Source organism: Fundulus heteroclitus, chromosome 10 (genome assembly GCF_011125445.2).
Source record: "Fundulus heteroclitus isolate FHET01 chromosome 10, MU-UCD_Fhet_4.1, whole genome shotgun sequence".
NCBI classification, from domain to species: domain Eukaryota; kingdom Metazoa; phylum Chordata; class Actinopteri; order Cyprinodontiformes; family Fundulidae; genus Fundulus; species Fundulus heteroclitus.
The window spans coordinates 18,589,382-18,604,867 of NC_046370.1; the positions used below are offsets into that span (position 1 = coordinate 18,589,382).

A 15,486-nucleotide genomic window follows, 5' to 3' on the forward strand; every position below is an offset into this window, starting at 1 on the left:
AGTGTGCAAATAGTCATTAGCAAATAATAATAAACAAATAAGTGAATAGGCAATTAAACAAACTAGTTTGACTGATTTAGTTAACAGGTAAAACATTTTTTTGAATGCTGAAATAATTGAAAACAATTTTTTTGTAAAAATAACAACAAAAAAACTAATCAAGGCAAACTAAATATTATGACTAAAACTACATTCATTAAACAGGTCCGCCCCTTACTAAGGGGCGGACCTGTTTCGGTTGAATTTGCATGTTATCTAAGCCAGTACAAGGCTTGTTACTCCACACTACTCCAGCTTCCTGGAGAGGAAGCGAAACGTCTTCTACTACGGATAACAAGTCCAGTTGCTTTGTTTTTTAACAAGTCCAGTTGCTTTTTCTTGGAATGACCATGGCCTGGATGACTGAGAATCTTCACCAGCATACATTCATTAAAGTGACTTGTTTATTTTCCGGGGTCAATTAATGTTTAGGTTAACTTTGAGTTCCCCAAGTTACATAATATCTTATTTTGATTTGCAGATATTGCTTGTCTGTTTTTATCACATAATTAGTTTTGCCATAGTTGTCATTTTAATGAACATAAATTAGAAACAGTGGAACATAAATTTCATTTTAAAAGCACCCCTATGTACCCCATTTCTTTCCTAGCAAAACTTTCCACTCACAATATGGCGGACACGCTGACGGCGTCTGTTCTTGTGGCCCCGCCCTCGTTACGCTCCGAACGTACCAAGCGTGATCTCCCGCAACGTGGTGACGCAATGGGACGTAGCAGCAGCGACTGTGACTTGCCAAATGGAGAAAGGGGGCGAAAACAAGGCTCAGCCCTCCAAGTGGAAGGTTTTGTTCTCTCGCCAAACAACAAACATCGACAAACGGGGCAGCGTTGACAACAGCGGGCCGGGCAGCGAACGAGAAGCCACGGGAGACTTTGTGAAAGTAAGTCGCTGTCGATTAGCTGAACTATTAGCCATCTTGTTTACAAGTATAATAACAATGAAAAAATCAATCAGGCCAGTGGAGAGCAAAAACAGAAATAGTTGACAAAGTAACAGCTGCTCTGTTTTAGTCAGAAGTTATTTTTTGTAAATAAGAGTGAACAACTTATTTAGTTTCCTCTGGCGCTGAGACATGGCAGTGACAGGAGAGCGAGGCTACCGTGTCAGTGACCACGGGCACTAGTTTTAAACGATGGAGGCACACATCGGCGGAAGCTTTTCTATTTATTTATTTAATGCAATGTTGTTTTCTGTGGCACTTCTCTCACTCTAACTTCTCCGCACGCTCGCTTTTTTTTTTGTCCATTTCTAATTCCAAATACCGTAAGCTAACAACAAAAATTACTGTTATTTCTGAAGGAAAGTCAGCTCGTCTACAAGCATCATGCCCAGAAAGCACTTGTGACTGGAGTTACAAGTTTGACAGCACCTCCAGTCGTTCAAAACAAAATTAGAAAATTAAGTTCATTTTATATACATTTTATTTTAAAATGCTCAGGCATGAGCTGGTATCAAGGTTCCTAAAAAGAATTGCTAATATTTCACCAGAAAACTCCACCAGAGTTTTCCTTTGGCTGTGTGAAGCGTGGAGAAATGCAGTATCCCCTCTCCAACCACCTTTTGCTGCACACTGCTGGCCAGCTGGCTGAAAGACGCCGACTTCCTCTTGCCTTGCCTACAGCTACGACACATTTGGCCATATGGACATATTTTAGGTCGTGAAAAACCTAAAACACAGACATATTTGTAACTACTTAATGGCAGTTTGTCATTTAAAGGATTTGCTTATGTCTGTGTGTCAGAAAAAGCAATACATATATGTATAGCATGAGCTATGAAGATTTTAACCATGAGGTTCAATATATATATATATATTTGCAGGAGTAGCAATAAGTTAATGGCTGCTTGTATGTTTTTCAGTTAAGACATTTGTTTATCATAGTTTTGTGTGAAGTGTTGGTATAAATACAGGAATGAAGGTTTACAAATGAGGATAGTTATAGCGTTTTAAGTTCCTGGTCAGGTAATTTTGCAGAAGCTACAAAAAAAGTATATGCTAACAAATAATTATCTTTCTTTTCACCCATCACATAGTTCCTCACAGCACTGTCCAAGAGGTTTTGCCTCTCAGTCACTAAAAGCGGGAGAGATCGAGAAGTCTAACCGATTCCCTGATATGTCCTGCCGATTTTTTTTTTTTTTTTATCATTATTGTTATTATTTCTTTTTTTAAGGCTGATTCCTGTAGCCGATATTGCTTTTTCTCTCTTTGCTTTCACATAATCAAAAGGACACAACGATAACAAATGTTACACAAGTCTCGATGTCAACGAAAAAAGAAACGCTTACCGACAAAACATATTGACAATGGATAGCAAACAGTGTAGAAGATTTAAATATACATCAGTAAAAACATGTTTGCGTTGTATTTTAACGAGAGTTGTGACTCAATATTAGCAGAACTTTGGTGCATAAGTCCTAACAACAAGAAGATAAACATCTTTAGAAAGAAGAAGTCTGTTGTCTGTAAGGATTTTCAAAGGTCCACCTTAGCAACACACCCAGAGAAATGCAGACAGAATGATGAATAGAGCCACCATTGGATTGACCACTGGTAAAAAGTGGCCACAGTCAAACAGAGAGCTATAAGTGGAAGATGAAATAATAATGATTATGAGCGTAAAGTTGTTATTGTATTATAGACCGTTCCGTTGCTCATCATCCTCGGCCCTCCACCGAGCTCAAAGGGTCCGTTACAACACTTCCGTCCAGATTTGTCTGACTAAAGGAAAAACCTATTTGAACTCTGCTGGGTGAGACATGCAAGCTGAGATCGCGGCAATATTTGCATTTTCTTTTTTTTTTTTTTATCGAGATGGCTTATCCACATTTTTCAACCGAAAGCTTTTACTGGTCCACTAACAGCTTTGTGGAAGTCAAGGCTGTAGAAATCGGTGAAATGTGTTTTATTTTTTTTAATGTCGTTTTCTTGAAACTGATCGTTACAATCATCCAGTTGTGTTAAATGCTTCGTTCATGGGGATAAAACGCAGATATTCACTTTAAAACGACTAATGTAAGCGGTCAGAGAGATACGCCCATAAATCTTCTGTTTCTGTGTGCCATAGGTTCAGGTTATTATTAGATTTTACAGTTTTCTGAGGACTAAAACGCTTCAAAAAAACGCTTAGAAATGTGCCTCAGATACTTTGTTTGAGAAAGTAAAATTTAAGGAGTTATAAGATGGTCAAGTCATTATCATGTGTGAAAGCAAATGTCGGTACGTTTAATCAGAGTTTGTGCCGTTGGTTGGTTCACTTATAGACAGAAAACTATGGCAGCTGTTGTTTTTTGATGCTGTTTAATAAACAGGGGATTAAAAATAGAAGAAGAAAAAAGTGCCCACACCAGTGACTCGGCTGATTTGAACCGACCAGCTTCTCCTTTGGCGGATGATTCATCAACTTCTGACATAAGTAGTGAAAATGCGCCGGCATGGCCGCGCTCTCTAAAGCCATTTGTCTGTGTCTCCCTCTCTCTTTTGCAGTGCGGTTCTCGGTAGAATGATCCGTAATCACGAAGACGATGTGAGTAACTTCCCTCTCTTCTCCTCCACAGAGGAAATCTCTATCGCCAGTTCTCCTTTTGGTCATTTATATGCAGGACAGCAAAAAAAATAAAAAAATAAACTTCCACTGGGGTGTCGGGGAGCAATAACTACCGTTAATTGGTATTTGGAGAGTTTTGTTTTTTTTCCTCCCTCCTTTCTTTGCAAAAGAGGCACATGCTGTTCCTCGATCGTTTCCCCTGCAGTCTTTTTATTATTGGTATTTTTGTCTCACCGTCTCCGTCTCTGTCTTGTAGGAGTTTGTTGCAGTGCGAGTCCAGGATCCGCGCACTCAGAACGAGGGTTCTTGGAATTCCTACGTCGACTACAAGATATTCCTACATGTGAGTGTGAGCAGGGAAATCCCGCTGGACCGATAAAGCTGCTCAGATACTGCTGAAATGCTCCTATTTGTTTTAGTTAACTCTGTTTTTTTACTTGTTTTTTCTTGGGAAAGGTATTTGCGAAGACGTTCAACCAACATTGTTAAAAACGGGCATCTGTGAGTGAGTCTTTTAAAAAAAACCTGCGCAGCAACTTAAGACACCAAACACACCCAACGGTTCTCCCAGTGTCTCGTGGCTCTACGGAAGTATAATATATGTTTGCTATCAAAATCTACAAACTTAATCTTAAGGTTTTTTTTGCGCTCCTCTCCTCTGAGCAGATGGATTCCTAAGGTTTCATTTAGTTGATGGCGTTGTCAAGGCAGCGGCTGGGGTTGAAGAATGCTTTGTCAGCAGTAAAAGCCTCTCGCACGGATGGATGCGTAGTGTGGGTGTTGACTCATGAAATTGACCAAGATCACATGACCTCATGTGATCCCGCGTCACTTTGTTTGGTTGACTGTTTTTAGATCTGTTGTTTAGAGACTTGAGGGATCCCCGGAGGCTTTGGATAAACGTGCGAGAGGCCTGGATGCTGGCAGATCACGATACAGACATGAGGAGAATAAAGTTTCCTCGACTGGCAGCACGGCCACGGGGACAAACCTGAGCGCACTCCGTGATCCGGCTGCTTGAGGCGTCGCTGGTGACTTCACGCCGTGTTGGAGTAATTTACTTTCACTCCTCTGTCCAAGTTCATTGATGTTCATTGACTGGACGATATGGAGAAAAAAAAAAGCATATCAATAAAATAAAAATCACATTGATCGATAGATATCAAAAATTTTCAAAGGTATTTTTCTCGCGCAGCCCTGGCCGTTTTATGCTGTTGCTTAGTGACCCATTTGTAGATAAACTCCACCCTTTATTTGACCAACTTTTACCAAAACTGCACGTTTTTAAAGGGAGGAGAAAAATAACTCTGAACTCTTTGAAGGGGGCGGGGCTTAGTGACGCAGCGTTCCTGGGTCTGAGGACTTTAACTAGGCCGTTCCAGCACCTTGATTTGTTTGGTCACCAGCCGCCCTGCTGCTGATTGGCTGCTGTGTTTGGGATCTTTGTCCCGTTGTCGACCCAGTTGGGACCAAGCTTCAGCTGTTGGACATCGCACCTCCTCCACCGTGTGCTGCTGTTGTGTGCGGTGGCACTTCCTTTTTATTTTCTCCTTTAACTGTTCTTAATGTTTATTTTTTTCTGTCCTGTCATGAACTTTAACATTTAATAAGCTAACTGAGGGCCGTGGAGTGTGAAGCGTTACGTGGTCTGGTCTTGTGGGGGACATCGCATCCTAATGAGATCAGTAACAGTTTTAAATGTTTTCTGCTTGTGACCAACCTTCCTCGCTGTAAAATGAGCTTCATTTAGTTGGTTAAAACCCCTTATAAATAACACTTTCCAGATTGATATTCAGCAAGGGTTGCTTCTCTGAGATGATTGCTGATGTCTTTCCTGCTTGGCCTCGTGTCGACGCACACCTGTATGCATGATTTTACTCACGACTGCAGCTCTTTCAAAGTGTGCCAGTAAAGATAAGCGAGAGGGAGGAGTGATGAAAATATGTCCCTCAGGACTTGCTCTCACCGTCACGGCTTCAAGTCGAGTCTGTAGCAGGACCTCAGGGGGGGAGCAGCTCGTGACGCAGACATCCCAGCGGACTGTCACACGTTACTGGAACAAACCCGACATCTGCTGAAGCCTCCCACCGGCTATAAGCTCTGTGACCGTTTACGCAGCTTTAATAGATAAAGCTGTGTTTGTTTACTTAAAGCTGTTTATTCTCAGCGGAGTCGGATTCTCTGTATTTTTTCCGTGTTAAACATGAATAACTTAACATTTTAGGTAATCTCCCTGCAGCAGAATAATGATCCGACGTACTTTTAAATATCTTTTCAGAGGGCTTGGGTAGGAAAGATTACTTTATCGGTTTAAAGATGCACCAGTCAGTCAATTTCCTTTTGATCACCGTGTATAATTCTCAAAAATCTGCTTTCATTTTTCTTTCTTTATTAATTGCTTAAAACTAAAAACTCCCACCATTTTGAGTCTTTTAATGCAAAAACCAACAGCATGTAAAAGACTCAAAATGACTCAGACTCAGCCATACTTTAATGATCCCAGGAGGAAATTACTTTTGTTAGTTGTTGTTTTTTTTTTAATGCAAAAACCAACAGCATGTAGCTGTAAGTTTATAAAACATCGGCTAAGGGGTAGAGACCAATGTTCAGAGGCATAAATGGGTTTAATCTCGTCGTTCTTATTGCTTTTGTTGGATTGTAAACTACTATTAGCTCTAATGAACAACCTGGAGCATATGTTACTGTTTGATCTCTTTTGTGTGTTTATGGGGGGAAAAAAAGATCAGGATCAATCAATCAAGGCTGGTCAGATCAGAAAGAAAACCGGAAATTTGCAGATCAAAGTCAGATTGTTGCGATTTATCTAACTAAACCAGCTATTCACCAGTGATCTGATGGGATTTCAGAGTATTTGTTTAGCTGGTCCTGCATGATTGGTGACTCCACACTCCTCTGTCTCGCTCTCAGACCAACAGCAAAGCCTTCACGGCCAAGACGTCCTGCGTTCGGCGGCGCTACAGCGAGTTTGAGTGGCTCAGGAAGAAGCTGCAGAAGAATGCCGGCTTGGTGTAAGTCAGACGCTCCTGTTCTTAAGTTTGCTGTTCAGCAAAAATAACAAAAACGCAATATTGTACTGAAAGAAATCAATTCATGTCCTGCAAACATCTTAAAGCTCTGTCATCCGGAGGGGGTCTTTGCACCGGTTTCTGGTTAACGTGAAGTTGATTTAAAAACCTGCAAAAGGATCAACATTAGCTTTTCTCAGTTAGGTTAGTTCATGAGTTGTTAATGCAATCAGTGAATCAACGCTGACACACAGCAGTGATGCTTTTACTATCGATTTATCAGGTTTCTCTGCGTTCATCTGAATTATTCCCGTTTTAATAAAGAAACTAATCAGCTGGACACAGAATAACCCGTTCAAATAGAGCTTTATTCATGCTTTTGTCACAGAAAACAAGTTTTTTGTTATAGGACTGCGGTCTGAGACAGTGTTGTAGTCAAGTCACTATGCCTCGAGTCCGAGTCCAGGTTCGAGTCTCCAGTGTTCAAGTCCGAGTCAAGTCCAAGTCATTTAAAAAAAAATCCGAGTCAAGTCTGAGCCGTGTCTGAACATGCCGTGACGTGTGATGTATGACATGAAGCAGTAACATTCCATTGCACTAATAACTTGGATATTAAAATCATACACCAAATAATATTCTAATGACTTATTAAAATTATAGCCTAATGATATAAAAAAAGTCGAGTCTTTTTCTCAATTTCCGAGTCAGAATGATCTGATTGTAGGAGTCCAAGTTCGAGTCATCAGTGCTCAAGTCCAAGTCAGGTCACGAGTCTCTAAATTTAGCTAATTACTCGGACTCGAGTTCGAGTCTCGGACTCGAGTACTACAACACTGGTCTGAGATCACCTTCTTTATTTGTTTTTGACTGGTGAATGCTTTCAGTGTTGACTTGAGTCATTGTCCTACGGGGAAGACCCAATGGCGTCCAGTTTTCAACGTTCAGAGTTTGATTTAAACCGCCCTGTGATTTTAAGAAGCTCAAAATGTGATGCAATCTATTACCCGTTTACACTACCCTTTTTTAACCGAGCCGAGACCAGTCCGAGCTCGGTAACCGAGATAAATCTTGTGTGTAAATGGTCAGCAGACTGAACTTAACCGCGCTAAACATAACCGGACCGCGCTAACTGCGGACCAGTTCCCTAGTAGGTCTCGGACTGTTTTTTTTTTTATCCCGGTTATCTGATAACGAAGAGCGCATGAGCAGACCGCGTCATCCTCTTACAGTCAGCTGACTGTCCGCGGGTTTTCCGGCGTGTCTGGCTGAACGTCCCGATTCAAACTCCATTCAGACAAATTTCAGACATTCATAAAAATACTAGCTTCCTTACCGTGCCACACGGTTTCCAGAGATGATTCTGCTTATAAACCTCAGCGTCTGTTGTTGTTTCCCGCGTCTGTAAATCCTTATTAGATGTTTGTTTGTCTTATCCACGTCCCAAAAGCCGACTCTGTCCAATCATAACATCCTGAATGTTACTGGCACCGTCATTTTGATTTGCTCGGTCCCGCCTTCAATCCCAGAGAGCAGCAGTACCGCAGATTGTCACTAGGAGGCGAGGAGCAACCAAGGAACCAAGATAGCGTTGTGTGTAAACGGTCATCAGATCCAAGCTCGGACTGGTCTCGGCTTGGATCTGTTTAACAAGGGTAGTGTAAATGGGGCTTAAAAGGGTTCTCGGGGCCTTTAGACGAGAGCCAGTTCCACAGCATCACAGATCCTCCGCTGTGCTTAACGATGAGCCGGAGGGGCTTCCCCGCAGGTTTTAGTTTCACCTGAAGGCTTCGCTGTCAGAGAGCTCAGCCCTGATCCGAACCAAGCGCCGGTCCAGTTAAAGTCCCAGTAGAGTGCAGCAAACGGATTTTTATTTTCTCTGGGACGTCTGCCAAACAGCAGACTGGCATATAGATGGTGTCAAATGGTTGTTATGTTGACCCAAAGATGCCACTCTTGTCTGCTTTGAGTGATCTTTGTTTATACCTTCGTTACCATCCTGATGATGATGGGGGGTAAAATGGCACCTCTTGGCTTGTTTTTACCATATTCTCCTTTCTTTTTTGTGTTTATCGATGTATTTTTATTGAATTGTTTTGAAATAATGTGGGCTCATCTGGATCATATGAAGAATTGGTTTGTTTTGTTAAGAGCTTCAAGATGTTTGTAGTGGAAAAGCAACATAAAGAAACCGCATTGAATCAGATTATGTTGTTTAACTTAACTGTAGAGTATTTATATATAAAATTTTTTTTTCTTCCTAAACTTTTTAAATTTAAAATGCTATTTTTCTTCTGATAAAAAGGCACACTGAGACACAGTAATTGACCTTACAGCAACTTAAACCTAATTCTAAATGTTGATTTACATCTCAGAGCAGTTATTAACATGTTTAAAAACAGCGTACCATTTTATGCATCAGTGTTTGTGTTTGTCATTATGTCAGTCTAGGGCTGGACGATAAATTGATTTTATCGATTAATTAAAATTTGCAATTTATGAAGATTTCTTTTTTTGGAATTTCTGAATTTTCTTTATTTTTTTTTTGCCAATGCAGTTCTTGGGCTTTCATGAAACTTTGCTCTATATCGGTCCCAAAAGGGGAAGATGTTAAATCTAAATTTAAGAAAATATCTTTTTTTAAATATGATAAAGAGGAAACTTTTTCTCTACAGATTTACCCTAAGACAAGTCACTTTAACAAACCGCTTGTATTTAGTTGGAGTTCAGGTCAATTCACAGACAAGATGAATGAAATAAAAACAGGTTCTTTAAAATAATAATTAGTTTTTATGGAATGAAAGGGAGAGGAAGAAAGATGGATTAAATGAATTTAGCGTAATGAAATCAGAAATATAATTTTTAAGCCGTGTCGCCCAGCTCTGTGTCAGACGTTTGTAGCCAAGCAAAGAAAAATAAAACCTTTTTTTTCTTCAGTCCGGTCCCAGACCTTCCTGGAAAATCCTTTTTCTCCTTCAACAATGAGGACTTCCTGGAGAAAAGACGAAGAGGACTTCAAGTCTTCTTGGACAAGTCAGTTTTTTTTCTTTTCTGAACAAAGTTGGTTGTGTGCTGTAAGGTTTTTACGGAGCGTCTGCTCTGGGTTTAGAGTGGTGCACACCACGGTCTGCCTGTCGGACAGCCAGCTCCACCTGTTCCTGCAGACCCAGCTGCCCGTCGGTCACATCCAGGACTGCGTTCAGGGCCTCACGCCGTACTCCGTGACGGACGCCATCCTCACCTACGCCTCGTCCAATCGGGGGCTGGCTCAGGCTCAGCAGGAGGACTCCGTCAGGGATCCCAGTCTGACCATTTCCTACGAGTCCATGGAAAGGTAGGAGGAGGGCTGCAGGTGTGAGAGGAGGCGGGTATAATCTGAAATAATCTGGATGACTTCTAGATGCATAATTTTAATCAAACGTTTAGTTCAAAGCATTAAAAAAAATACCGTCTATCATAAAATTGATGTTGGTATGAAAAGTGTTTTGCTCCTTGTTAAAATATATTTACTGAGGTAGATCTGGTTATAATCCAGTATGAACGTCAGTGTTTACCTGGAGACGCATGAAAAATATCAGGTTTAAGTGTTTTCCACCTTTCAGAAGAAGCTAGAATTATGGAAAAGTTTATTCTCCATCCTGTTGTCTATAAACTCATCTGCCACTGCAACCTCTCATCAGGAACTAGCCGTCTATCGATCCCTCTGCCGTTTCTTCCATCCATCCATCGCCTGTATCTTCTAGCTCCACATTTAAATCCTGACCTGTGTAGAAATCTTGTCCATCATTATTATTAATATTTGCATTTTACACATTAAAATGGTGTAGAACGGGGGTCTGCAACCTGTGGCTCTTTGGGCCTGCTTAATAACTTTGGCTACAAATTCTACTTTCATTATGGTATTTAAATGTAATAATAATAGTAAATGCAGGGTTTAGCATTTTTAATTATTTTTTTTGCAATAATTGCTTTTAATTTTAACACCAGAATGATGCTGAAAATGCCAGTAATATTTTATTTTAAATCAATATTTTTTTAATATGTTAGAAGCTATGATTTATTTATTTTTTTACATTATTATCCACAAATATCAACATCCCGTCCATCCTCTTTTTTTTAAAGCCTCAAAATTGACATAAAAGAGTGTTGTTTTTTTAACGAAGACAACATATTTTCTACAGTAGATCTTTATCAAAAAAGGCCAGGCAACATTTGCGGCTCTGAACGAGTTTAATTCAAGTTGACTGTCTGCAAAATGGCTCTTTAGACTGTAAAGGTTGCAGGCCCCTGGTCTAGAAGCTCAGACTCTACAGACTGTAGTAACGATGACGAGTGAAACTGGATCAGTCTGGCTCAGAACAACGGGCTCAGCGTCCTGCAGCTTCTGTTGAAAGCTGCGTCTCATTACACGTTGACTTGTATGAACCAGATGTAAGTGCTGTATCTGGTGAACAACCCTTTATACTAGAGGACTCCGTTCCACGTGTGATTTTTTTTATTTTAGTTGCACAACCAGCCAGAAGTTCGGACACACTTTCTCGTTTGGTTGTAAAACAAAGGGGCTAATCTGAGGAAATAGAAATATTTATTTAAGTTATTTAATAAGTCGCGACCCCCAACAGGGATGAGCGTGACGGAAAATGGATGGATGGATTTAATAATTCCACATCCTTTTGCTTTATGGTTTCAATGTCTTCTCCATGAATCTACAATCTAGGTGATAAACGCGAGGAAAAGCCATCCAGACTTTAGACCGGTGGTGTGTGTCGGTGGATATAAATTTTTTTTCTTGTTTCCTCTCCACAGTCCGGCTCCTCACCAGCCTTCCCTACAGCCGCACCCGACTATCCACCCTAAACCCGTCCCAGGGGCAGATTCAGATCCCCTGGAAGACATACTGGAGCTCTGTGAGCAGAGGCCAGACGAAACGCGGCGGGGGGGCGACGCCTCCATAAGGATCTCCCAGAGGAGCGACCAGCTGGAGGCCGTCGTCGAGGGGGGCGCCTCCGCCAGGGTCTCCTTCTATCTGGGGGAGATCCAGACGGATTCAGAGAGCCTCGGCTCTGCAGAGCTAAGCTGCGTGATCCAGACTCCCGTGGAGGTACACTCGCCCGAAGGGGACGACGTCTTTGAGGACGAAACTGCTCCCCCGGCCTCTGAAGAAAGGAGGAAATCAGAGTCTGTAATGTGTGTAGGCTCTGAAGAGGTCCTGACTGTGGAGGACGACGAGCAGGAGGCAGGAGGAAGCCACGCCGCGTCAGAAGACGTCAAACCAGGTAACGAGACGGACAGCAGAGAGGAGACTGCGCCTCAGTCAGGAACTCGCCAGGAGAGGCAGACTGTGGAGGGGGAACCGGAGGAGGATGGCAGTGACTCGCACCGAGCAGAAGCCAAAAACGGGGACGGAGAGGACAGCGAGGAGGACAGCCGCTCGCTGCCGTCTTCCAATGACAGCATCGTGCGGTGCAGCGAGGAGGAAAGTCTAAGCGGGGAGGCGGAGGAGGCGATGCAGGTGAAGTCGCCTCCCGATGGGGTCAGAAACGGGTCGGAAGCGGACGGCTCCGGCCGGGCCGTTTTTTACATGAACGGATGTAACGGGGACGAGGCAGACGGTCAGCCGTGCACCACCAACGGTGAATGTCCAGAGCCCAAAGCCGCTGCAGCCGACGGAGATCTGACTGAAAACTGTGACTTTAGCATCTTAGGGACCAGCTGTCAGCCCGGAGTAGACGATGGTACGTTTACAAACCACCAAGCACCCGTCTCCATACCTGTGGGCGGCTCAGAGGAGAGCTGGAACCAAAGCTACCCAACTAAAGCCGCTCCGCCGTCACTGGGCCAGAACCACGAAGCGCTAGTTTCTTCTCCCGCAGAACCGTGAAAGAGGCACAAAGAGATGTTCCGTTAAATACACAGTGCCTTGCCGTACTATTTAAACTTTTTCAGGTTTTTTTTTTCACGCTGCAAACACAAACTTCAGTGTTTAATTGGGATTTCCATGTCAGACCAACAATAATAGAAGCTCATTGTGATACGAAGGGAAAAGGAAACGCGGCTTCTAACAAACAAACGTCTGGAACTGCCTCTTCCTGCAGTTACAGCTGCAAATCCTTTACACACATAGAAAACCGTAGTTAGATCTGGACTTTGACTGGGCCGTTCTAGCCCACAGTTAGGCTCTGACCTAAACCTTTACCACGGTAGCTCTGGCTGCAGGACGTTTTATAACCTAACCCCGTTTTAAACTTCACAGCTTTTTTTCCTGCGTTTCCTGGTCGTTTACATCCTGATAAATGTTTTCTACATAGATATAAAAGAACTGCGGTGAAGTAAAAGGCTTTAAAAACCACTTCCGATTGGATAACACTAACAGAACAGTACATAACGTTTTAACGAAGTGAATAAATAATGGCGCTGTGATGGCCGCGCATATTCACAGCCGGTGTTCAGCAGCTTGTCGGCAGGATGCTGCTCCTGTAACGTCGTCTAACAAGCCTCTGAGGCCTCCGCAGAACAGCTTGATTTCATACTGAGATTAAATTACACACGTGGGTAATGTTTACCAGCGGGGTGGCTCTGAAAGGCAGTTTGTTGCGCTGGATTTTTATTTGAATAAAGGCCGATGAACGCACTTCAGGTTTTATTCGATCAGGTGTTTTAAAGCAGTGCAGTTATGCAGGACATTGTGCTGGTCTGTCGCATTAAATCCCAATAAAACACATTTGTGGTTTGTAGTGACAAAACTACAAGGGGGTACGAATACTTATGGAAGGCATAAATCATCCTCATAATGTTTAATTAAAGTCATATTAATCCCAGAGAAGCAGCTTTAGATTTGGGGTTTCCTCATTGTTGCTGCTGCCTTTAAAAACAGCTGATCAAGCAGTTTAATCTATCCTGACCAGCAGAGGGCGCTAGAGTTACAGCGTTCACAGGAGGATGCTTCTTAACCCTCTTCCTTATTTTTGCCATCTTAAAGAGGATTTATAAGATGGAAACTAAACTGGAGTAGAACTATTAAAATCTTGTTTAAAACATTTTTCCTAAGCTGTTTTTCGGAAAACGTTGAAGTTCAAGCTGCCACGCTGAGGCTTTACGGCACAAACCCAGAGGGCTTTTTTTTTTTAACTGGATGTTCTGAAAGGTGTTCTTCATAATAGCAAAGAGGTCTCTTATCGGCATCCTCCTGTTTATAAATGACGGCTGTGTTGGTCAGCATCGATTTTGATGCATTTTAGCCCAAAGAAAATGAAAAGGCCAGCTCCTGCTGCCTGGACAAAATAATAGATGATAACAGAAAAACATAATTGATCAGTTTATTGTTGATATGAGTCACCAACAAAGAGCCTCGACTACGCGTTTAGTGATAAAATGTGAACTTTGAAGAGTTTGTCGCAAGGCTAAAGAAATATATCCAGAGACCACCTGATAAATGAATCTTTCACCGCAGCTTAATCTGCAGAAAAAATCCAACCTTTAATTTAAGCACATGTTAAAAAAAATTGTTTTTAACAAAATTAGTGGTGGCAAAATTATTACAAATCCCTTTGAAAGTTAGTTTTTATTTGACCAGTTTCTGGAAATGAGTAATCCATGATTTTCTGACATGACACGATGGTAAGAGAGGAAGAAAAGGCTGACGTCGGGAGAACTGCAGCCCAGAGCGCTATCTTTAGACCACTGATGGTGACGACTGTATCCTCGGAGGGTTTGATTAAAAACATGTATTTCTAATGTGGAGTGAAAAGTCCTGCATTTCTGATGAAAAGTTCCTAAAAACTCTGATCAACTTTAAAAATAACCCAGTGTGAAATAAAAATGGACTATGGCATTTATTTTAAAAGGACTCTTGGTAGTGCCAAAAATTGCCACCAGTATTTTTGTTAAAAACTATTAAGAGATTTTATCCCCGTTTTGAATGTATTCAAATTAATTTTTGTTTTTCTTTTTGTGTGTGATTATGCTGCTGAAATAGTTTCTTTTAAAGCATCTTTTTTCAGGGACGCCAGTAAATGTTTTCATGTCTACGGTTCACTCCTCTGTTAACCCGGATGTGGAACAGATGAATGCATTTCCATAATGTTATTTTCTGAATGTCGGTTCACAATTTGCATGTAAATTCATCCGCGTTCCTCCAATTACACTTAAAGGAACCTCCCGTTTGGTGAACAGCACTGGGTGTACATGCACTTTGCTTGGGTGGGTTGCTGTAATTTCCTCCATTGTTTTATTTTTTGTTTTTATTTTAAAATATTCTTGAAGATGAATATGTGAGCCTCTAGTCCAGCCGGTCGTGTTGACGTACCTGTTCTCACACTACTACTTCTCATACTCGTGATTCTTGCTGCGTTTTGAAAGGGACCCTGCGTTGTCTACTGAATATGTTTTGTTTCTTTTGAAGTAAAATAAACGAATGTGGATCTAAAGGGGGGAAAAAAAATCCACCAAAAATGTACAGATTTCAAAATAATTTCAATAAACATCTTCTTCCACACTTTTTTTTTTAAATCCCGCCACGTCTTTCTCATAAATGGAACAACGCTGCCACCTAGTGGCCAAAAGCGTCTCCTGTCCACACTTCCCTTGTCATCTTGGCTGTGAGCTGGTGTCCAGAGCTCTCTAGAGGTTTATGAACGTGCCTCTGCCTCATCACGGTCAATTCAAATGATAGCATTACCTCCTCAGCGTGCCACCAAGTACTACAGAAGCCAGTTAATCGCTGATTTATCTAAGTCAGGTGTATGGCAGCAGGGGGACACCTAAAACGTGCAGATCAGTGGGGCCCCGAGGACCCCAGCTACCCTCTATAGCACAGGTGTCAAAGTCAAGGCCCGCGGGCCAAATCCGGCCCTCGA

General features: G+C 41.9%; 1 protein-coding gene across 2 annotated transcripts; it reads left to right on the forward strand.

The window, feature by feature from the left end:
• Window positions 1-692: 692 nt before the first annotated feature.
• Window positions 693-15,125, forward strand: snx11 (sorting nexin 11). Of its 2 annotated transcripts, XM_012876982.3 has the most exons (7): window positions 814-940; window positions 3,548-3,587; window positions 3,865-3,951; window positions 6,537-6,637; window positions 9,569-9,664; window positions 9,741-9,965; window positions 11,438-15,125. In XM_012876982.3, exons 2-7 carry the CDS (start codon window positions 3,564-3,566, stop codon window positions 12,510-12,512), a joined length of 1,608 nt encoding a protein of 535 aa, XP_012732436.2. In that variant the 5' UTR covers window positions 814-940; window positions 3,548-3,563; the 3' UTR covers window positions 12,513-15,125. The 2 variants fall into 2 exon arrangements, with proteins under 2 accessions (XP_021179465.2, XP_012732436.2); XM_021323790.2 differs by lacking the exon at window positions 3,548-3,587 and having other exon boundaries at window positions 693-940.
• Window positions 15,126-15,486: the final 361 nt, after the last annotated feature.